Source organism: Gymnoscopelus microlampas (genome assembly GCF_963454915.1).
Source record: "Gymnoscopelus microlampas genome assembly, chromosome: 13".
NCBI lineage: Eukaryota > Metazoa > Chordata > Actinopteri > Myctophiformes > Myctophidae > Gymnoscopelus > Gymnoscopelus microlampas.
In genome coordinates, this window is record NC_139950.1 from 4,080,139 (window position 1) to 4,105,471 (window position 25,333).

General features: G+C 42.2%; 2 protein-coding genes across 3 annotated transcripts in view; both read right to left on the minus strand.

Annotated features, from left to right (window-relative positions):
• Positions 1–134, minus strand: part of LOC311058836 (transmembrane protein 41A-B-like) — a 13,169-nt gene extending 13,035 nt beyond the window's left edge. For both annotated transcript variants that reach the window (XR_014602083.1, XM_084076351.1), the window contains exon 1: positions 1–134. This exon is cut by the window's left edge and continues 264 nt beyond it. The gene's annotated coding sequence lies outside the window, so the exon portion shown is untranslated.
• A 4,127-nt stretch (positions 135–4,261) lies between these two features.
• The window catches only part of LOC311058248 (uncharacterized protein), a 48,904-nt gene continuing 27,832 nt past the window's right edge, over positions 4,262–25,333 (minus strand). Inside the window, exons 8-18 of the mRNA XM_084075620.1 lie at positions 21,012–21,094; positions 20,838–20,874; positions 19,842–19,989; positions 17,760–17,922; positions 15,512–15,667; positions 11,149–11,285; positions 10,679–10,725; positions 10,274–10,426; positions 8,007–8,089; positions 7,836–7,869; positions 4,262–4,837 (exon numbers count right to left, since the gene is read on the minus strand). Coding sequence (XP_083931746.1) covers positions 4,827–4,837; positions 7,836–7,869; positions 8,007–8,089; positions 10,274–10,426; positions 10,679–10,725; positions 11,149–11,285; positions 15,512–15,667; positions 17,760–17,922; positions 19,842–19,989; positions 20,838–20,874; positions 21,012–21,094 — 1,052 coding nt within the window. The 3' untranslated portion in view covers positions 4,262–4,826. The remainder of the gene's footprint in view (positions 4,838–7,835; positions 7,870–8,006; positions 8,090–10,273; positions 10,427–10,678; positions 10,726–11,148; positions 11,286–15,511; positions 15,668–17,759; positions 17,923–19,841; positions 19,990–20,837; positions 20,875–21,011; positions 21,095–25,333) is intronic.

The window sequence follows — 25,333 nt, forward strand, 5'->3', positions numbered from 1 at the left end:
ATCGGCGGACCCCCCCGGTGTCAACTCACAGTCCCTCCCCGGGTTCAGAGACTCCCAGTCCCACCGCGGCTAAACTTTCACCACAGCCGCCGCTCCGATCCCAGTGGAAGCCAGGGAGGGGCGGGACAGACAGAGAGACAGACAGACAGAGAGACAGACAGACGGTGTTCTGGAGATCATGGAATATGAAAAGTAAAGTGTAAATGTCCAGTGGCAGCGCGCTGGTATACATGACCGCTGCTGGCATGCTGACAGACAGGGTCGCGTGGATCACATGGGTGGTCAACAAGTTAACAACCACTTATATTAGACATACAGGTTGGATTACTAAAAGCAGTGGTGGAAAAAGTATACTCAAATGCTTTACTTAAGTAAAAGTACCAATACTGCAATATAAAAATACTCTGCTACAAGTAAAAGTCCAGAATTAAAAATATACTTGAGTAAAAGTACAAAAGTATTGGCATCAAAACGTACTTAAAGTACCAAAAGTAAAAGTACTAAAATATTTGAAAATAGCAGATCTACAAGTTCACAATGCAACCGTTGTGAGCTTGTAGATCTGCTATTTTCAAGTAGCCTAGGTATAAAATAGGTTTAAAGTGGTTAATGTATGTTTCATTATATCATAATTTATATCTGAAAAGTAACTAGTAACTACATTTTCAAGTAAATGTAGTGGAGTAAAAGTACAATATTTAGCTCTGAGATGTAGTGGAGTAGAAGTAAAAGTATTGGAAATTGGAAATACTCAAGTAAAGTACAAATACCTCAAAATTGTACTTAGTACAGTACTTAAGTAAATGTACTTAGTTACTTTCCACCACTGTTATTGTTATATTGACGGAATTAGTGACGGCGTCGATAGGATGTACGGATCATAGATCACTTCCAAGTTATTTTGTACACATTTCCCCGCAAAGAAACGCACACAAACACACAAACTACACAACACTGTGTAATTATGTAGCCTTTTCTGTTGTGCTAGAAAGTTGCCACCAGAGGTCAGCATTGGACAGAGACAGAGAGATTCACTTCATCGCTAACCTCGCATCACCAGTCTTTCCACCTCTCATTGCTACTGTACTGTATGAAACGTTGATCTGGAAGTACATTGAGATTCTTTATTAAAAAACAGAAAAAAAAACTTTAAACAACAAAAAGCAAATACAACAACCAAATCAACCAAACAATATCAAATATGACAAAATAAGTAAACAACCAGACAGATGACAGGATACAAATAACAAACAGACAGGACAACAAAGCACATAAAACAACAGAACACATAAAGCATCAAAATGGATCATTAAATGGTCTACACCATGAATTTAAAAAATAATAATAATATTTAATATCATATTGTTTATGTCCCTCAAACGTTTTTCAAAAGGTTTGAGCCTAAATCAAGCCTCAGATATACTCATTCCAACTAACTTCTCTCTGGCTTATAAATAGGCTTAGGGAGCCTGCGCTCACCTCACGCTGGAGGACAGAGTGAGGAGGAGGCAGAAATTAAGCTTATGCGTTAGGCTGAGAGGAGTATCCCAATGTCGCCTGGCTCACTGGATAGTCCCACTGGTCCCAAGTGGACCTCCATGCTGGCTCCTATGCCCAAGATGGGCACTCGTGAGTGGGCATAGTTAGTGAGGAGGGACCCCCCACCCCCATAGTTGTGGTTGTAAGACCTCCACGTGGTGCATGACTGTGTGTCAGGCAGTCAGGGGTGTCCCTATGTCTGACTGGCTCACAGGAGAGTCGGTGTCTGGTTGGTGGCTGACCATTAATATTCCCAGGGGCACCCAGTGACTTAAAAAAATATCAAAGTTCAAGGTTATTGCCAGCAGTACCAATCACAAAATAAAATACATGTGAAATTAATTTTGCACTAAAACCCCACACAACTACTACAATCTCAGGAATAAGATGTCTGTGACAAGCAAATCTGAACCCTATCCGGCAACACTCCTCTACCAGCCCTACCCAAGACAGTAGACATTAAATGTTGTGATAGCTCTGTGCTGACTTGCACATCCTCTCCAGGCCCATAAAGGGCCATTTCCCCACTGTAATATTTGCTATTAAAAAGGTCTTAAGAGTCATTAAATTGTAACTTTAGAAAGGTACAGATACCCTGTACACTTATACTTTATGTTGGTTTGTACTGTTGAGTGAGACCCCCAGTTTGGGAACCACTGCCCTAGTGGACCAGGATTATTATTTAATTTCACCTTTACATACAAAATAGTGAAGAAACTTCTCGGTAAGGAATTTGTTCCAAGATTTGTGTAACATTCCCAGTTTATCACTTACAGCCATGTTTTTACAAATGTCAAAGTACCACCCAGTAATAATGAATGTATTCCTTTTTGGTATGAAAATAAATCTCCTGAAAGCTTCAACAGAATGTGAATTACCAAATCACCAATCCTGGGCATTATGTAGAAAAGGGAGAAATGTCCAATTACATTGTTATATATATGTGGCTATAACCATGCTTATAACCAATTCCTTTGTAATTAAACTTGTAATCACTTGACTATAATTTATATATGCTAATTAGATTTCAAGATTACCAAAACATGGGGTTAGGCACCAACATTACTTGTCTAGGATGAATAATGAAGGAGTAATGGTCTTTTTAAGGAACTGGCGGCGGCCATCTTGAAAATGTTACCTTTCTAGTGGTCCGATTTTGGTAAACTTTTGATATGTTATTAAGTACACCTAATACTACAATAATCCATTGAAAAACCTTTTGTTGCAATTTGTTTTGGGTCAAACCATAACTGCACCCGCCTAAAAGCACTTTCACCTGCAATACCACATTGTCCTGTTTGGCACGGGGCGCTATTGAGCCAGTTTGTATGCATGTTATCTCCTGGTTCTGTGTGGAAAAAGTAAAAAAAAAGAAAATATGAAAAAAATAAGATTTTTTTTTTTTTTGTTCATTCATTATCTCTGGAACGGAAGGTCCAATCTGCTCAGTTCAAAGTTTGTTGGATGCGTGACTTTGAGGACATTAAGCACACAATGACACATGTTCGGGTTGTTTGGGGTTTCTAGGGGAGGCGAGATCTTAGTTGGGCAGGCGACCACCTGTCCTGCCTCTACAGTGGATACGCCACTGGTCGGCGCTCGTAAAGACAGTGATGTCACTGAAATGCGACAACTTGTCTGTCTGCCGTTTACCCTCTGCTGTGTTAACATTATGGGTAACTCGTTAAAGTGGAAAATTAAATGTGAAACACATCAACTATTAAGAAAACAAGAAGATATGTTGACAAAGACACATATTGTCTTTAAATCAATATCGTCTCCAATTAATGTAGGAATATTTTAAAAGTAGGCTAATTCTCATATCCTCTCATAGGGATTGCATTGGCAGCTGCAGTTCATCGTTCTAACGGACCTCGAGTAGCGGCGCTATCTCAAAAGTGGGCGTGAATTTGTATGCCTTCCGCTTCCGGCCGTCTCTATGTAAACCAAGGGGCAAGGCTTGGATATTTACGATGAGGCCAACACGGAAGCTTATGAATGGCCAGAGTGGCGCTGTTTTACCCTGCGCCAACCTGAAGTGTCAGAAAGAATTTATTTTAGCGCAAGTTAATGGGTTTTTGACAAACTTTAGACTAGATTTTCTTACCGTAATAAAAATTGTCATAAATTCTATATGCTTCCAGTCGCTAGTTTAAAGTCTCCTTTCAATCATCATGATATGCGTTTTGCTAAATTATGGTCCCATTTATTCTAAAATTGACGATAAAGTAGGCTATGCTCCAGGAGGGGCGGGATGATTTGATTGACAACCTACACAACCAATAGCATTCATTCCCCGCCCCCGCTCTTGATTGACAAGCTACCCAACCAATAGCATTTTTGGGGGTGTTTTCCGGTTCGCTGGTCACGTGTCTGGTCTCAACCAATAGCGTTTGAGTTCCGGTGTGGCCAACTGTATATATTAACGATGGAGGAATGCATGTTCCTGAACTATCGGCTTCATTTTCGTTCTGTAGAAAGCAGGGGAGTGGCTTTGTCCATTCTTTTCTACAGTCTATGATGTAAACGGGCAAGACAGTGTTAGAGACGGTGTTTACCAGTGTTGCCAGATTCTGTGAGAGAAATAAGCAACCAAGTCTATGAAAACTCAAATGAAGCGTCTAGGCTACGGCTATTTTAAAGTAGCAGATCTACAAGCTCACAACGCGTCACATCGCGACGCGTTGTGAGCTTGTAGATCTGCTATTTTCAAAAAAGATCATTTTTACAATTTTTACTACACAAATCTTGTATGGGGGTCCCTGACACAAAATATTTTCAGAAGTGGGGGGGTTTGTGGACAAATACATCATTTAACATGAAGATGTTTAAGAACCACTGGTTTAAACAACATTAGGAAACAAGTCCAAATAAGCAACCACACTTTAGAAACAAGCCCAAAGTCGCTTTGAATAAGTGGACATGGCAACCAAACAAACAGTTCTGATAGCAAGAAGACACGTCACCGCCACCTAGCCACCTGCATTCACACTACAGCGTTTTCAATCAGTGGTGCGTCACCGTCTAAAGGCAAAATAAAAAGTGAGAACGCAACGACACTTTGACGTTTTCACTAGAGAGCGTCTTCATCTAAACATGGCCTGACACCTTTTAAATTCACCAACAGGTGAAGGCAATGGGTAATCAACACATGTGCAATTAATACAGCGATTACAAGCAAAAGGACAAGATGAGAAGACATCTGGTGGACAAGTATGGAAGTACAGGAGGAGACTGGTGGAACAGGCCGTGCACAGCTCGGACAACAAAACTCCTGCTCCACAGCATCACTCACTTCCTAAGAGGAAAAGAACAAAGCTACTGTTAATTACCATACCTGTGCAAAACAAAACAAGTATTGACATTGAGCAAATTGGTGATGATGAGGATCTATTGAGAAAGATAAAAAGCATTCTGGAAAGCCCATCTACCTTCCTATTCATCAGCCAAGCTAAACTGGTAGTATTTGTATCGACTTATTTGGGGTCAATAACACCATGGAAATCAGGGACTCACCAAAAATCAGGTGTTTGACCTGGGCATACTGTAGTTCAGATTCAGATTCAGATTCACTTACCAGTTGGCGGAGGTATTCACTGACATTTTCAACCAGTCCCTCTCCCTCAGCTCTGTCCCCACCTGCTTTAAAACCAGCATCATCATTCCCATTCCCAAGCAGCAGAAGGTGACCAGCCTAAATGACTGGCGCCCTATAGCCCTTACTCCCATAGTCAGTAAGTGCTTTGAGAGCCTGGTTAAAGGACTCATATGCCCCATGCTTCCCCTCACCCTCGACCCCTTGCAGTTCGCATACCGAACCAACAGGAGCACAGAAGATGCCATCGCCCACTAAATGCCTCAATAAATCACTCAGGATCATTAAAGACCCCACCCACCCCCATAAAATACTTTTCTCCCCGCTGAAAAAAAAATATCAAGAAGGGTAAAGGGATACAAGATCCTCTCAGCACGTACCAGCAGGCTGAGGAACAGTTTCTTCCCACAGGCCATCAGGCTGTTAAATGACAGTGGAAAATGAAATGTGCAATAACTGTATTCTGCACTATGCACTTTCCTTAAACTGATTTGCCTGAGTTTGTTTATTTATTGCTTTTTAGGTTGTTTTATCATGTTTTATTGTTTTATTATTGGAGCTTCCGAGCTTAAGTTTTTCACATGTATGGACCTGTGCATCTAAGTGAAAATAAAAGTGAATCTGAAATCTGAATCTGAATATCAATAATAACAGGGCGGGAGACTCTTGGCACTTCTCAGTAATTTGTTGTAGGATATGTGCATGGCCCTGTTTTGAATATGAACTATCCAGGTGCCTATTTCACGAAGGCAGAATTAGGGTTTAAGCTTGGATTTAACACCTATCCTGGCTTAATTTAGCCAGGATTAGCCATGAATTGGTTTCATGAAAGCTGAATTATCTTGCCAGATTAGTTTAGCCAGTTCACCCTGGATAAATGTATCCATGACTCGGTTTCACAAAAGAAAATTGAAGCAATCCTATACCTTAGTTACCATGGAGATTTAGCTGTGAAGTTAGCCTGGTCCGGACCAGGCTAACTGCCTCCATATCAAAGCGGTGTAGATGCACGTTATACGTGTCTGTTGTGCACAGGGCCGTGTTAACGTCAGAAGTTTGAATATAACTTTCTTCAATCCCCAAAATGAAATCAAATCATTTTAAGGCAGAACAACAACACCGGTTATGGTTATAGGCCTGCTGCCAAAGGACTGGTTAAAATCTATGGCAGAGCCCAGGGCCGAACTCTGGCAATAATTCAGGCCGGGATGTCACATATACCCCGTTTTCACATAGCCAAATTGCCCTCTCTCTCTTCTAGGCCAATCACACTGCTCGGAATTCCGCTCGAGCGAGCCAGTGGTGATAGGGTGATGTCCGTCAGTAAAAACAGAGAGATGTGTCAGGGTGAGCGGTGAGCGGTGGTCACCTTATCACCGCGGCTCAGTGACATCATGTTGTAGTTTTCAAACCACCACGGTGATAAGGTGACCACCGAAAATGGTAGCATGCGCCCCTCTTAAGACACTGTAACCGGTGTTGTTGCTTTTCCTGTGCAGCGCAGGACGGGACACGTGAGACACTGTTGTGTTTTCCTGTATAGTGCAGGAAAGTTGTAGAGGTTTTATTTCTGTATACTGTTGCTCTGTTGTTGATGCTTCTTGTTTTTCTTTTTGTCTTGTATTGCTGTACACAACAGTACTTTTTCTTTTCCTTACTCTTTACCTGTAACCTTAACTGCTGTGCCGCCTCTGGGCGACTACATTTCCCTCACGGGTTAATAAAGGTATCTATCTATCTATCTATCTATCAATCTATTAAAAAGGTCTTAAAAGTCATAAAATTGTAACTTTTGACAATTAGAGGGGACATCCTGGTAGTACCTTGGCGTTCACATGTCCGAGAACTTGAAGTGTAACATCTTAAAGAAGTGGCCCACTTACACCTGTACCATCTTAAAGAAGTGGCCCACTAACACCTGTACCATCTTAAAGAAGTGGCCTACTAACACCTGTACCATCTTAAAGAAGTAGTGGACCACTAACACCTGTAACATCTTAAAAAAGTGGACCACTAACACCTGACCTGTACCATCTTAAAGAAGTGGACCACTAACACCTCTAACATCTTAAAGGTCTCAATACCTCAGTGCTGGAGGCTTTCTACAGGTGTGTGGTGGAGAGTCTCACATTCTCCATCACCACCTGGTATGGGAACTGCTCTTCTGCTGACAAGAAGGTGCTGCAGAGGGTGGTGAGAACCACCAAGAAGATCACCCACAGCAGTGTTCCTTCCATTGAGGACATCTATGCCAGCAGGTGCAGGAGCAGTGCGGCCCGCATTATGGAGGACCCCACTCACCCGGACCATAAACTGTTTGACCCCTCGGGCAAGAGGCTGCGGTCCATCAATGGTAGAACTGAAAGGCTTAAATGCAGCTTCTGCCCAGGGTTCATCAGTTAGACTGATGAACTCTAAGCCCCAATAAATGCACTTTGGCTGTTCTGCCTTGCTGTGCTGTTAAACAGTACTGTATGTCATGCTACCATGTTATCTCGTTTTGATAAATAATGGATGCTACCATTCTTAATATGCTGCTCAGTTTTAATTCACTGCACTTTAGGATTTTATGCTTTTTTTATTGATGGTTATTTTATTGTTAATTGTCCTGAGTACGATTTTCGTTTCATGTGCAAGCATGTAAATGACAAATACAATGAGCCTTGATTTACAAAGACGATCATTGAGAATAAGCACATACCTGATTCCTGTTGGTCCTGGAGAGAGGGAGGAAACTAAAAGAAAACAAAGACATGAAAGCATTTGAATTGATAGAGAATAATAACCATCATCATTACCAGCTCCTTTAGCACTTGTAGGACGGTATCGTTTTAAAGTGAGAAAGTGAGTGCTGACTGTGTGTATTCATTACCAGCTCTGCTACCACTTCGTGGACGGCATCTTCAATTCCAGACTTGTGCTTCTCAAAGAGGGCTTCTGTCACAGCAGCGCATTCTGGGAAAAGAAGATTAATTTAATCAGACAGACTGCAGTTGATTCCTAGAACCATGACAATAACACTGTTCTATTCCACCACTCTCTTCTATTCTGCTCTCTGTTCTGCCATCTTAGAACATAAAGGATGTAATCTGGCACAACATCTGGCTTGTGGCATGTCATTTAAAACGTTCCCCTGCCGCAAACATTGAAAGCCAATCATAGTCAATTGGAATGAAATGTGAAAGATACATCTTGATCACTTGACTACAGGTGGAAACGGGCGTAGCCTATTTGGGGAGTTGTGTAATGACCCAAGGAATGATTGATTGATTGAATACTTTATTAGATAGAAATGCAAACAGCACGAGTACAGTCATACACTTGGTCTGAAAGGATTTACTCAAAAAAGTCCTAGTGGACTTGTTTCCATTGAGGTCCTATGTATTCCAAGGGAAAACAATATTATTATGATCTATTAGTTAAGTATTAATTAAACTAAGTATGTCCTAAGGTAGCTCTCCACCAAACAGAATACTACAGATTACTGTATAGACTAGCAGTCGAATGAAGTCGGGAGATCAGATGGTTGGAAAGTGTGAAATAAAGTTTCTGAATGCACCTGAGACACGACACCGACAGACTACAGGGTGCTTAGGGCATGGGCACAAGGTCATCTGTATTTAAACAATTTTGGTGTATCATATCTTTCATATTTAATGTTAATTGAAACAATACACATTGTGTGCCTGCAGCAATAAATAGCTAGAATGATTTGAAAAAATGGAAGCCTGTCATTCTGTTCCGAGTAGCCTACTGTAGGATAGGCTATTCACCACACAAGCCTTGCGCACAAAGTAGTTCAACGTTTCATCATCATCATCAGCCAACCAGAGAGCTCTACCTCCTCTCCACCAGCCCGCTGCTATCCGACGGTCGAAATACTTTCTCAAAGCTTCCCTACAACTAGGGATGTCCGATATTATCGGCCTCCCGATATTATCGGCCGATATTAGCATAAAAATTGATATCGGGAAAATATCGGTATCGGTTTTTGAAAAATAAATAAATATATATATATATTTTTTTTTGGCTTTATAAATAAGTTACAGGAGTTCTTACTGTATATGGTGTGTGTGATATGAAATTTGAGCTTATCCTAATCACAATAATCCCCACATATATCGGTATCGGTTGATATCGGTATCGGTAATTAAGAGTTGGACAATATCGGTATATCGGTTATCGGTAAAAAAGCCAATATCGGACAACCCTACCTACAACTTCCGACCCGGTGCGACAGTGTACCCATATGTATACAATCGTGCTGTTTGTTGTGCATGGTGTGGGAGGAAGTCAAACAGCTCATATTTGAGATGCAGCGTCTAATATACAACATGTGTGTCATTGGACTGGTTTCAGTGTCCAATCATAATACACATCATTGGTGTAACTTAACCATGCCACCTTTCCTGATTGGTCAATGCCTGAACAAACATCTATCAGGAGACCAAGGGGAGGTGAATGTAATTTTCCCATCTCCTTTGTACATATAATGTTTTGTATTTGTTGATGACATTTATTATTGTGTACATTTGTTATGCTATTTGATTAATCAAATACATAGGAATGGAAACAAGTCCCCAGGACTTTTTTGTTATCCTTTTAGCTTTAATGTCTTACTGTACCACATGCTGTTAACATTTTGGACTAATAAAGAATCAATCAATCAATCAATCAATCAATCAATCAATCAATCAATCAATCAATCAATCAATCAATCAATCAATCAATCAATCAATCAATCAATCATTCAAATATCAATCAATCAATCAATCAATCAATATACCATTCAATCAATCAATCAATGGACAGACTAAGAACAAACTACCTGTTCTACCGAATCAACATCCTAGCAACTGCTTGTTTGATGATTGCAACTGCCTAATAACACCCAATTTAAACTACTTTTAGTGTTAACAGTAGTTGAACTCAGCTCTCACACTAGTTTTTAAGCGCTGCTGTCCCAACTTTTCTACTCCATCATATTCTCGTATATTCTATTGTGTTCAGTGGCATTTCATTGTACTCCCGTTGGTGATCAGTTCACCAGTGTCGCCAAGCATTATCTCTGCAGGTTGGAGGTCTAAAACTATACAACTTTCCATCCAAGTGATGGTTGTTGCATGGCAGCCTTCTCACCTGGAAAAAGAGGTCTTTCATCCGGTTCTTGGTGCCAGCACCCCTCCATGAGTTGTACCAGTCTCCTCCAGCCGAGTGGCTTTGGGTCAACCTCTCCCAAGGACGGCCTTTGTCCCCTAGGGATGTAAAACTCTATGAGCGCTGTGTCGACATCTGAGAGAACAGAATGTAGGATAGATGATGGGAGGGGATGGATGAATTGAAGAGAATCCTTAGTAATTTATAGGAGATTAGGTACTTGTGATTTTGTCAAACAATGTGTTTCTAATCATTACTATCGTTGAATTAACATTAAGCCAGAGTGCCATTATGTGAGTCAGAGGCAATGTGTGATTTAAGGAGTGAGAGATTGATGGAGAGACAAAGGACAAAGAAAGAAAAAATAAGAGAGAGAAAATCACTCGCCATATGGTTCTTTCCCCTTCACAATGGAACACAGAAGTATCCCATAGCTAAAATAAAAAGAGACATCAGCAACGTCAGCATTTACCTTAGATAGCATTCATGTTTAATTTGCCAATTGAGAATACAAACAAAAACAACAAAATAGCAACTAGATAAAATGTCCATATTGTTGGGGTATTTGTCACTGTACACATACTGTAGGCCTACGTGTTAGTTTGTACATAAGTAGCTACATGTATCTACTTTCTGAACATTTAAAAAAAAATCTAATAAAACAGAAAGATCAACTTGACTACATGACAACATGAACTTTCTACTTGAATGGTATGAAGCCTATCCACTACACGTAATGAGCAGTTCATGATTTATGCTGGACATTCACGGGGCTTTGCAGCAACAGACATCTGAGTTGATTGAGTTGAGGATATAATTAGATAGACACAGACAATCCCACAGGGAATGATGAATACCTGTAGACATCAAAGGTGGGGGTGGCTGTGTATGACAAGGAGAAGGCCTCTGGAGGCATGTAGCTTGTTGTTCCCGCCCCCTTGATACTAAGAGACGTCAAAGAGTTGGCAAACTTGGAAAGGCCAAAGTCAGTGATCTGGATGAATAAGAGAGGAGAATGGAGAGAAAATAAAGGGAACAGAGACCGCCTCTCCTAAACCCAGATCTTCCTTGAAAAAATATTACCTTAAATATATTTATATATTTAAATGATCAAACCAACAAGGTACATATTATATAGTTAATGACTAGTGAGTGAAAGATTCAATGCAAGAGAATGGGGCTTCCCTGAACGCAGGTCTGCTGCGTCCAGCGCATAGATATGTACAGTATACACTTAGAACTGTACTGGCTGCTGCTGCTGCTCTTTCCAACTGCTGAGCTTCACTTTCTATGCCTAGTATGTCTATGCTGACTGAGGTATGCTTCGACGCACGGCGGGATCATCGATGTACAAGACCACAAGCGTTGCGTGCGTTTGTAGATCGGTGATTTTCGGGTCCACCCAAATCTCTCCAGCAGTTCACCCCTTCACAATCACGGACATGGAAGAGTGGTGACTCTTAAAAAAGAGCTCAAGGTGGATGATGATGGAGTCAGACTGTTAGCCACACCATTGAAGGATAAGGAGGAAATTGACTATTTAGAAGGGATGACGGTCAAAATGTTTAGGGACGATGACAACTTTGAGGGATGGTACGATGGTAATGATATGTTGACTTTGAGCCACGAAAATGACAACAGGGTAGACAGAAAAGTGGAACAATACAAGGTAGGCACAGGAAAAAATGATGATGATGTCAATATTGTAGGAACATCATTAAAGGACGACGAGGACATTGACTATTTAGAAGGGATGACAGTACAGATGGTTTGGGACAATGAAGAATTTGAACGATGGTGCAAATGAATGTTTCCCACCGGAAACAAAACTGTTTCCCACAAGATGGACACGAGAAAAAACGATGATGATGTCAATATTGTAGGAACACCACTAAAGGATGAGGAGGAAATTGACTATTTAGAAGGGATGACAGCCCACAGACAGCCCACAGAGACAGAACACTATTCGAGGACACACTCAAAGAAGCTGAAACTTGAAGGTCCTGACAAGCGGCAAATGTCCAGTCCACCGAAATCGATCGACGATGAGGATGATGATGGTATCAGACTGTTAGCCACACCATTGAAGGATGAGGAGGAAATTGATTATTTAGAAGGGATGGCAGTCGAGATGTTTTATGATGAATTACAGCGCAGCCACGCAAATGCCAGACAGGTCGAAAGATAAGAATTGGAACAATACAAGTTGGACAAGGATAAAGATTATGTTAATCTTCCAACCACACCATTGAAGGACGAGGAGGAAATTTAGAAGGGATGACAGTCGAAATGTTTTGGGACGATGATGAGTAGAGATGCACGATATTGAAATTATGACCGATATCCGATACCCGATTATTTGCTTGGTCATATCGGCCGATACCGATCCGATACCGATATATTATATATTATATTTATATTGAGCTCATTGCTGATTTATTTTATTTTATTTTGTTTTACTGGTGAAAGTTGATGGTAAACCCCCCTCTCCACTAGCCCTACTGTGATGAAAAATATTTATGGAATAAATACATTAATTATATATATTCTTCTAAGTAACAAACTTAACTATGACATCATTTTTGTATGCTATAAGCCATCACAGAATGATTTGAATCTTTGTATAACACAAAACCATGTTATGTGGCCTATGGAACTAAGATCATTGAATCTAGTTTGTTATTAGTGTTATTCATATTGTCTGTTGCCTAAATTCATTAGCCTCTGCTCTAACATTGTGGGGACTGCTCAGCCTCCAAGTGCTGTAGGTCGGTAGTCAGTAGCTCCTGATTACGCCCAATGAATGGTCTGACAAATCGCGGGTAGGTCCGTGTATCGCCTACTCGCCCATTCAATGGTCTGATATAACGTGATAATCTCCCATTCAGTGCATTGATAGCATTCGAAGCCGGTGTCTAAACAATAAAGCCCCCCTTAGCTCTCCCAATCACAACTCCCTGGAGCCACCACTGTGTGTGTGTGTGTGTGTGTGTGTGTGTGTGTGTGTGTGTGCGTGCGCGCGCGTAACGAGTGTTTGTTACGTCGATGTTAAATAACGACGCAATGTACACATTCGTGTTGAAAATATATCCTCCGCAGTTTCACTACTCTAATCTAATTTAAGATGTACAAGAAACCCTCTGACTGTTCTGGGTTTGAACTATGGACGTGAAGAGTTTGCGGTTAGTTTCGACTACTTTCTGTTCACGTAGCAGTTTAGCCTAGCAGTCTGTTGCAGTGCACTCGTCTCTGTCTGAGAGAGACAGCATGTAGAGTGCGTGGAGGGGGGAGGAGCTACAGCTGACTCTCTTAAAGAGACATAGACAGGCAGAGAGACTGCTCTCGTTCATTTTATTATACAATATATACAATATCGGAGAATTTAATCGGGTTTATTTTGACATCGGTTCGATACCGATACGGCCGATATGGGCCGATATGGGCCGATATCGATACGTTACCGATTATATCGTGCATCTCTAATGATGAGTTTTGGACTCTGTCTGGACCAACCTCGGACCGGACCGAGATGTGAGGGCCTCGAAGCATCTCCTCACACAACTGCTGGACATGTGTTTCCAGAAGCTCCTTGGTTGTGTATAAGTTTATAGCCACGCTTTGACATTTTGGGTCTCTTGACCTGTATTTGTTAAACTAGATGTCCTGACATCTCATCTTACTTCTTACTACTATATAATTGACAAAAGCTCCGAAAAGTTCGTCCGGGATTCGCAAGCACAGGATCACTCCACATGCCTCCAAGACCCGCCACAGACTGTTGATCGGAGCTCTGGCTATGTTTTAGGCATCTTACCCCACCTCGATCAGTGATCAGACTCTCGGCTTGATTGATTCTCTGATTCGCCTATCAGACCCTCAGCCTGATCTGGCAGGTTGCCATAGCAACCAGATACAGGAAGTCTGACCTCTTCATCACATGACCGAGGTTGGGAGGTTGGGAGGTTGGGACTAGAGGTTAGGGCCCCAAAGCAAAGCGGGGAGGGAGGAGAGGGGAGGAGAGGAGCCGAGAGGCCAGAGAGGCCGGACTTTGCATGACGTGTGTGCAGAGCTATATAATTAGGCCATCAAAACTCGCCGTTCTTCATAATTAACCATGAGCAAGGTTTCAGATTTACCTTATCATTTTAAATATTTGGTCAACTGTTCAAAAGCAGGGGAAGTAAAGATTTAGGGAGAAGTCCAAAAGGCACCGATGTCCGAAACTATGATCCAGAGAGAGAACACTATTCCAGGACACACTCAAAGAAGCTGAAACCTGAGGGTCCTCACAAGTGGCAAATTTCCAGTCCACCCAAATCTCTCCAGCAGTGCACCACTTCACAATCACGAGGACTTGGAAGAGAGGTGACTCCTAAAAAAGAGCTAAAGGACGATGATGATGGAATCAGACTGTTAGCCACACCATTGAAGGATGAGGAGGAAATTGACTATGTAGAAGGGATGACGGTCAAAATGTTTAGGGACGATGACAACTTTGAGGGATGGTACGATGGTAATGATATGTTGACTTTGAGCCACGAAAACGCCAACAGGGTAGACAGAAAAGTGGATCAATACAAGTTAGGCACAGGAAAAAACGATGATGATGTCAATATTGTAGGAACATCATTAAAGGACGACGAGGACATTGACTATTTAGAAGGGATGACAGTACAAATGGTTTGGGACAATGAAGAATTTGAACGATGGTGCAAATGAATGTTTCCCACCGGAAACAAAACTGTTTCCCACAAGATGGGAACACCACTAAAGGACGAGGAGGAAATTGACTATTTAGAAGGGATGACAGCCCACAGAGACAGAACACTATTTGAGAACACACTCAAAGAAGCTGAAACCTGAAGGTCCTGACAAGCGGCAAATGTCCAGTCCACCGACAGAGTCCAAAACTCATCATCGTCCCAAAACATTTCGACTGTCATCCCTTCTAAATTTCCTCCTCGTCCTTCAATGGTGTGGTTGGAAGATTAACATAATCTTTAAATGGCACATTTATATAGCACTTTATCCAAAGCCCTTTACAATGTGCATTGCTTTTTTTCACCCATGCACACACCAACGGCAGATCAAACCATGCAAGGCACCAACCTGCTCATCGGGAGCAGTTAGGGGTCAATGTCTTACTCAAGGGACAGGATTTTGACAGGGCCATTCTACCTCCTGTGCCACTGCCGCCCCAGCCATTTGTCTGGGACTCACCTTGACATTTAGGTCGGGGTCCAGCAGTACATCGCCAGGCTTCAGGTTCTTGTGGATGATGGGAGGGGTGAGACTGTGAAGGTGCTTCATGCCCAGAGCCACTTGATGAGCCAGTCGAAAGACCAGGGACCAGGGTAGACGGTGGTTTAGTTTTCTCTGTTGAGGAAGGGGGTGAAACAGAAATGTTTAATTCAGAGTCAAACATACAATTAAAGGCTAATTTAAAACTATAATCCTTACCACTCGCGTGCCTAAACCGTCAGCCTCGACCGATTTTGAGGTTTTTAAGTTGATTATCTTTGCTCGTGAAGCTCTCTGGCCATCTGAAACGTTTTCTAAATATGAAATTAGGCACCATTATACCATCCCTGACGTAAATTTTCGGCTAAATTGACCGCTCTCACCAATTCTCACCCCAGGCAGAAGATCTTCACACCTCCAGACCGCCTGGAGATAATAATGCGTCACTGTTCTAGTTAATGGGATCATTTGCATTTCACTGTCAGCTCGCAAAGCTATTTCTCCCCCCTAAATAAAAATGAGAACTGTGTTTATAATAACCCCAAACCGAACCCATAAACCTAACCTCTAAATGTTGTATTTGGTCTGAGCAATGTGCCAGCTGCAAATAACCCAGCCTGCATGTGTGCCATTTGGCTCAAAACCCCTTACAGCTGAGTTCCTGACCAAACACGGAAGGTCAGTGTATAGGCCTACTTCCGGCTGTGTATTTGTTACAGGGAAATTGGCATTCCAGGGAAATTGAAAAAGGAGCGCTTGTTTTTACCGCCCACCCAGGCAATTGCGTATAACCAACGCTAGAGGGCAATGAATGCAAGCCACACGCATGCACATGCACATGTGTGTGTGCGTGTGCATGTGTGTGCATGCACACATGCACACGCATGTGTGCGCACACGTGTCGTCGGTCGTGGACACTGGATAGTAACCATAGACTGTAACCCATGAAAAGATCTATTCTCCCCCTATCGGTTCACAACTCGGACGGCGCTGATTCGACTAGCAGATCTTCGGCCGGTCCGCGCGGGCACTCGCGCCTCCTCGGCCTCAAGCTCTGCTGAGTCGGTGCGCCTCCGTCATAGACAATAACTATTATCACGTGTGCGTGTGAACGCGTGTTCAGCGTTCCCCTAGCGTAGCTTCCTGGTTGCTATGTGGGGGGGAACAACAAAAGCCAGGTCGGCCTCACTTCAAAGCCCCGCCTCGCGCCTCCTCCTCCTCGCGCTGCCTCGTATCAAAGCCCCGCTTCACGCCTCCTCCTCCTCGCGCCGCCTCGTATCAAAGCCCCGCCTCGCGCCTCCTCTTCCTCCTCCTCGCGAGCCTCGCGTAAAAAACCCTGTCTCGAAAAGCCCCGCCTCGCGCCGAAGCCCCGCGCCTAAAAGCGAGCGCTCCTCTTTCAATTTCCCTGGAATGCCAATTTCCCTGTGTAATATATATGCGCTTTCATTGAAATTATTGACCGACGATTTTATGTCCATTCTCTAGATATTATATAGCTCTGTGGTCCAATCCGGTGACTGTATGCTTCAAATATCTTATTAATATTGTCAACCAATTGGGGTGTCCGTATACACCAGGGTCTTAAATTAAGAGTAAGATCCTCCAACCACTGCAGATGTACCATAGTGTAGCATGTAGCAATATACAGACTGGTTAACTCATTCACTGCCAAGGACAACTTTTACAACTTTTTTTCCAAAGGCCCAGACTACCACGGACGACTTTAACGACTTTTAGTTTTATGAAAGATTGCGCTGTTCTCTATCACCCGAGTGATCGATTTCACGTTCTACTCACCCGGATTCGGAAATAACGTCATCGGAAATTTCTGCCTCCGTCCACTGCCTGTTTAGCTTTTTCATGGAAACGGCTCTATCTTTAGTTTACTTATTTTGCCCAGCATTTCGCGATACCCTATTGTCAACCTGCTGTTACAAGGCAAGGGGTGGTCTCGGTTGGAATATTTCTCTCTGGGCGACGCACACACATACCGTGTGTTTTCAAACAGTCGGACAAGCGATGAAAATGGTTCAACATCGTCATTGAATGAATCAGTGAATACAGTTTACAGTTTAGGCATTTAGCAGACGCTCTTAATCCAGAGCGACTGACAGTAAGCAAGGACACAAGATAATACATCATAATACATCATAATACACATTAATATACACATAATACGTAATACATAATACATCAAATGAATCAATTAAAGGGGAAAAAAGCTGACCTGCAAAGAGCTGAGGCATCCTCTTTCCATCAGCTCCATGACCAGGCCGATCTGTATGCCAAAGAGAGATGGTGGACGGCCCCTAAAGACCCCCAGGACCTGGTTGACATGGGGGCTCGCTGCCCGTCGCATCATTTCAGCCTCACGATGCAAGTACCTGGACCTGAAGATCAGAGGGTTAAAACATGTAAGTATTTAATGTGAGCATGTAGTGTGTGTGTGTGTGTGTGTGTGTGTGTGTGTGAGTGAGTGAGTGAGTGAGTGAGTGAGTGAGTGAGTGAGTGAGTGAGTGAGTGTGTGTGTGTGTGTGTGTGTGTGTGTGTGTGTGTGTGTGTGTGTGTGTGTGTGACCATACTCGTGAGGGCCAAATGTCCCCCACAAGTATTGTAGAATTTGAGCCATTGGGCCTGATTCACAATGCTTGGGTATGCACATATTTTATATTTATATGTGCAAATATGCGCGTTCCCACAAACAGAGGTTGAATCATCCAAAAAAAAACAATAGTAGCAGTTATTAGAATGCTGTACATTCTTCATGCAAAATCAATTACAATAATGCCAAACCTCAAATAAATACTAAAATAGTATTTATGCGCCGCATAAATACCGCTCCACGGATGACGCATTAGCATCTGTGGTCCATCTGGCTCTCACCCACCTGGAGACTAAGGATGCCTGTATGCCAGACTCCTTTTTTTGGACTTTAGTTCTGCCATTAACATCAATGTTCCACAAACGTTGGTGAACAAACTGGCTGTACTTGGCATACAGCCATCGCCGTGCAACTTGGTCTTGGTGTTTGATTGATTGCCACTCAAAAGAGAACATTTGTTTGTTTGGACCCTGCCACTGGGCAGTGCAGTGCTTTTTTAGTCAGACTGTGCCCAGTCAACCCCCGTCTGCAGGTGTTAGTACTGCTCCCGTTTTGGCTGCATTGGGAAAACATTACACAGGCTGACAACATAAGCGATTTAAACGCTTGTTTCAACACGCTGCTTACATGTTCTTGATAGCTAAAAGTGCAAAAATCCGAGAGCAGGGAGGACTATAGTTTCTCATAACAATGAGGTGGAGTACAGGCGAGAGGTGGAACACCTGCGGTTTGTTGCAAACGTTGATAACCTCTGCATCAACGTGAAGGAAACAAGAGATTATTGTGGATTTCAGAAAGAGCGGCAGAACCTCCAGGCTTTAACGTGACTGTTTTTAACATGCTATGGAATGGTTTCCCCAGCCGGGTCATACCAAAGACTATAAAAAATGGGACCTAATGCCTCCCTGCTTGGCACTCAAGGGCATCAAGGGTTGGATTAGGGGTAAGTCCCTGTGACATACTAGTGTCATGTCCTGAGTTTGTACTTGTACATCAAGCCGCTTCACACTACAGAAACAGGAGATAGGCTTACCATCTGATGAGGATACAGTATGGATGAAATCTAGCTGTGTCCAATCCATGACTCTATTCCCCATTCCGATGTAGGACAGTGGATATGTTAATCCAAAGGACAGATTTCAACTCAGTAATCAATACATCTCTGGTCTATCAGATAGCAGCGTTCTAGTACAGTGACTCTGAACCTTTTCAGGCCGCGACCCCCAAAATAATCATATTTGAATTGGGGACCCCCATCCTGACAAACACTTGAGATGAGGCATTACATTTAGTTTGACTCGGTTCCACAGATGAATCTTGTAAAAATAGCCGATCTACATGCTCACTTGTAGATCGTCTATTTTCACACTTTTTGGTAATATTTGACAATTTGGATAATGTTTGACAATTCGTTATAGTATAGTTTGTTGTTTGCACGCAGTAATGGTCTTATTTCTTTTTTTCCCCGGGTATTAAAAATAATTATCTTAAACCCCAGATATCCTGTATACACTTACACTGTATGTTGGTTTGTTTACTGTTTAAGTCAGAAAACAATGTTGCAATCATCTGTGAACCCCCAAGTTTTGGTTTGTAAACTTTGAGGTTGGACGGTTCTCGAGATAGGACAGATACAATCACAGATTTTGTGGATTTTATAGATGTATCCTTAAAATCTTCATTACCACTTAATACTTGTGCACTTACCCATCATCAAGACCTAATACTTTAATGGCCACATCCCGGCTCCACTGAAGATGTCTGGCTTTAAAGACTTCACCAAATCCTCCAGCACCAATCATCTTCCAGTTCTTGTCCAGACTCTTCTCATCAATCACTGCTAGATCTGGGTAGACTGAAGAGAGGGAGAGAGGATTACAAAGACAGGTCGTTCATGTATCGCACAAAAAATAGAAGAAAACAAAAATAGTAGGGACTGTATTATGCAAAATACAATCATTAATGTTATCAAGAATGCACCATTTACTTTTGAGCCCACTCAACACATCAGGCTTGCCAAAATAGGAAGGCTGTAAAGGATGCATATTTGAAAGCATGAAGTGATAGTACTTGTACTATACAATAGGGGTGGGACGATTCACCTACCTCCCGATTCGATACAATCTCGATACCTAGGGTGCAGATTCGATTTATATTCGATTCTTAATTATATAACGATTCTTCATTATATTGCGATTCTGCAATTCAACGATTGTTGCGATTCGATAATACGATTTATTGCAATTTACTTTGCTTTTTAGAACATTTTAAAACAATTATTAACAATATGAACCATGAAAACTTCAATCATACACTTAAATGCAGCCAGATATCAGGCAGTCTTTCTGACAATTATTTCAGCCAAAGTGCCAGTGGAACAACATTACAACAACATGTTCCTGGTCATAAAGCTGCCAGAAAACACAGAACACAACAGTCATCAAGCTGCCAGGAAAAAACTGTACAAAAACAGTCATATAAAAAAAGATGTGCTGCAGCACTAAGCTATTTTAGCCTTTAACATCCTTCAATATGACATTTAACTAAAAATGTTCTTTTAAACCTGTACTTGACTCAATATAAAAGTGGCAAATTAAATGTAAAATACTGGTCCTGAGTACAATTTTCGTTTCATGTGCAAGCATGTAAATGATAAATAAAATGATTGATTTACAAAGACGATCATTGAGAATAAGCACATACCTGATTCCTGTTGGTCCTGAAGAGAGGGAGGAGAAACCTAAAAGAAAACAAAGACATGAAAGCATTTGAATTGATAGAGAATAATAACCATCATCATTACCAGCTCCTTTAGCACTTGTAGGACGGTATCGTTTTAAAGTGAGAAAGTGAGTGCTGACTGTATGTATTCATTACCAGCTCTGTAACCACTTGGCGGACAGCATCTTCAATCCAAGGTTTGTGCTTCTCTAAGAGGGCTTCTGTCCGAACAGTGCATTCTGGGAACAGTAGATTGAGTTTATCAGACAGACTGCAGTTGATTCCTAGAACCATGACTAAAAGCTGTTCTATTCCACCACTCTCTTCTATTCTCCTCTCTGTTCTGCCATCTTAGAACAGAGAGGATAATCTGGCAAACATTGAAAGCCAATCATAGTCAATCGGAATGAAATGTGAAAGATACGTCTTGATCACTTGACTACAGGTGGAAATGGGCGTAGTCTATTTGGGAGTTGTGTAATGATCCAAGGAATGATTGATTGATTTAATACTTTATTAGATAGAAATGCAAACAGCACGAGTACAGTCATACACTTGGGGCCGTATTCTGAGGCACCTCCGCCAGCCGCAACCCTACCCTAAACCTGCTAAATACGGATAGTGGAGCTGCGCTGCCCCAATATGTTATTCTAGCACCTGCTCTACCCGTCTCCCATTATGCCGACTCCGCTATTTGCGCGTGGAGGTGTGCCCGTGGGCGTGTTGTTGCTATATCCCCCACGTTGCCATTCTGCAGACACACATGGGTACGGCTTTGGGGGGGGGGGGGATAGTGGATTCTAAAAGCACTCGCCAAGTGCACGCAGACACTCCAATGGCTTTGTGCGTTGGACCATGAGCCGTGTTGCCAGCCTTGGCTAGAAATAAGCAACCACAGGTCTATAAAAACAAAAAGAAGCGACTATAAGGCCACATGAGCACTTCAAACTAGCTTTCATAGCACCTAAATATTTCAGCCTGGCTCGACTAATAATTGACAAATTAGGGCCAGACCAGCACGTCAATTTGCTAAAGAAGGCTTTTTTCTCATTAAATCTTGGTAATTCGTTAACAGGAGTCATTCTACCCTATTCCAACAGTCTACATTTTATTTAAAAAACAGCATGGAGCAAATAGGCTATATAAATATATACACTGGCCTTATAACCATTTAAAAAATTATATTCGGTTATTCTATGAAATATATTTTAAATTGAGATATTCGTTTTTTCCATATTGCTGTCATGTCTTAATAAAATCACGCTTTTAACAAGCAAAATAAGCAGTACAAAATATGGTTAAGTAAGATAAGTTTGGATTACTTTGTTTGATGGGAAAGAGTTGCATGGAGAAATCACATCCAATGTTACCTCGTACTGCCCGCTGCCTGCTCTTGTCATTTGAAGAAATAATCCAATTTGTCTGAAGATCCATTCTATATGTCATGTTGGTTTAAACTTTAAAGAGTGCTGCGCAGTGACAGAAAACAGCTGGCTGATTGATTGATTTGACCTACTTTTGCGCTATGGTGATTATTAGCTGCTTAGCAGCTGTGTAAGAATAGTATTAAAAAAAACGTCGACCCGGCCCAGCTGGTGCCGACGGGCCGGGTCGGGTCCCGTTGGGTTTGGGCTAAAATCCTAAGCACTTACATTTTTAGCGGCGCTAAATCGGATCCTGCTCTATACCTGACTTTGTCCGTATTCACCGTCAACTTTCTGATTGGTCAGACCCGTCAACGTTCTGATTGGTCAGACCCGTCAACGTTCTGATTGGTCAGACCCGTCAACAAAGTGATTGGTCAAGCTTCACGTGACACATGGCTATAAACACATTATAAACACATATCGATGACATAATGTATCAGGCGCCGCTACCTTCACACAGGGTGTGATTTTGTATAAGATGATCGGATCATCTAGTGTGATTTTCATTTTGGCTGCTGTCTCGTTAAACCCATGCTGCGGGTGAATATTATATTATATATTATATATATTATATTATTATTATATTCCCCACGTAAACGCTACGTTCATGTTTACTGCATTAAAGGTTCTCAATCTTTTCAGGCCATCGACCCCCCAAAATAACCATATTTGAACTGGGGACCCCCCCCATTTTGTTTGACTCGGTTCAACAGATAAATATTGTGAAAATAGCAGATCTACAAGCTCGCCAGGCGTTGGGTGCTCCATTGTGGTCTCGACCCACAGGTTGAGAACCACTGCAGTAAAAGCTCCAAGCAAGTTACATGTGTTGTTGACCACGTAATGTAATGTTTTTACATTACATCCGTGGCGCGCGCACGCCTAATGCGCTGCTCGATGCGCCTCATTGTTTATGCTGCCCAAAATAACAGATCTGTAAGCTGTCGACACGACATGACGCAGCGCGTTGATATCTTGTATGTCTGTTATTTTGGGTAGGTAGGCGACGCACATAAGCATCGCAGCAATGTATCTGGGTTTGAGAGGCTATGATTGATGTAAACTTAGAGCGGTTTCACACTATGGTCCCGGGTGCGCACCCTGGACCACTTGGCTGATGTTGTGGTAATGTGAACGTAGCGAACCGTTCCCCGTAACGCATCACCGTTCCGTACTCGAAACCACCTCGGGAGGTAGTCTCGGGTCCGATTGCTGCGGAGTCGGGAACGGAACGCGGCAGTCTGAATCCATCCGTACCAAGAGAAGGAAGTGGACTGCTAATCATATATCATTTATATATTTTTATAATGACACATTATTTTAGCTGGGTTATACCTTCTCATAGTTATACTTGAATGTTGACAAGAAATAATAATCCCGCTAGTGTTTGAGTAGCGCGAGCCGTGAAAAATAATAAACAAAAAACACATGTGTGGCGAACGTATTTGTAAGGATGAATACACCAAGGATTAGTCCGTGACGTGACGTCACTGCTAAATTACAAAGGATGCGTCCGCGACGCCAATATCATATTAACAGACGACAGTGCATTTCGAGGTTTCAAAGACCAGTGCACACGCTGCTTTGGTTGTGTATTGTTGATCTGTTGTTATTATAACTCAAGACAACGTCAGGAACACAGTCAAACTTTATTATTCACTCTAGAATGACTTTTCTTCTGTGAATGACATTCGCTCTCCCAAAGCGTCATAGTCCACAGCGCCCCCATGAGGCACCTATTTACCATTACTGTTAAATAAAATGGTCTCGAGTCTTGGCCAGTGTGAATGCTGGCCAACCAAGCGCACTCGGGAACGGAGGAGGAACGCTTCGCTTCAAGCGCACCCAATGTGAAACCGCTATTAAAGTGTAGCTCTGTTCGGGATTACTGAACAAAGGTGGATGATGAAAGATAACGGGGACAATATAGATGTAAGTTAACTTTAACTGCGTCACTTCAGAGGAAACTATGGAGCTACTTTACACACCCCTGGAATCCATTAGAATGGTGGAAATAGAACAATAACAGCCAACGTGAGTACATATTGACCTTTCCTAAAACTGGCCAATTTATTAGAGCCATATGCTACTGTATGTCTGTGTACCACCGCCCAGCCCTGTGGTCGACCATCGGGAGGTCCATGGCTGCCTGTAGGAGCATTGTTGCAACATGATGTAATTAATTATTTGGGAGCAGCCGGTGTGTACCAATAGTATAAATATTTCAAATGGCTTTACTATTCCGGATCTGTCTAATATGACAAGTTATTGTGAACACAATAGGCTACAAATGAATATAAAAATGTATTTGGATAAAATAAAAATAAATGAAGGAAAGCCAGCCCAATGTGGCTTATAATAATCAGACCAGGCAACAGTGCAGACAGGGAGATAGGCTAGAGCACATATTGGATCGGGGATGACGGCTAGCGCAGTCTTCTCTTAAAGAGGTGGTGCCATGGTTTTGCACTTTTTCTGTTTTTCATGTGTCTATGAGGTTGATAGAACTTCATTAAGGCCCCCGCTGGTGGTTTTATGGTGTTTCATGTCTTCTCTGACTATTTGGAGTTTTTTCCTGGAGGCTGAAACCTTGAGAGTCAAACGTGCCAATCCAAAAACAGGGGCATAGTGACATCACAGAGCCCCCAGAAAACATACCCTCCCCCTCATTATCATAACACAACAGGTGTGGGCATGAGGAGGAGGAGGGACTAGGACAGGTGGGTGGTGCTAAGGTGGTGGAGGAGGTGCTAAGGTGAGAACCAGGCATACTTAATGAACTGGAGGCGTGTCCACATAAAAACATTTTTTTTAACAATTTCTGTACACTTTTTTTTTTTTGAAAAAAATCCTTACATAATAATAATACCTTATGATCAGGTTTTAGGGTTGAAAAATATCATGGCACTCCATCTTTAAAGGCAATGGCTTCTGGCACGGTGATTGGTTTTATCAATGTAACGCCCAAACCACACCTATGCATAATGTAAGGGGTAGCTCAGGTGTTTGGCGGGTGAGGGAGGTGGCAGAGAATACCGAATTTTGCGGGGG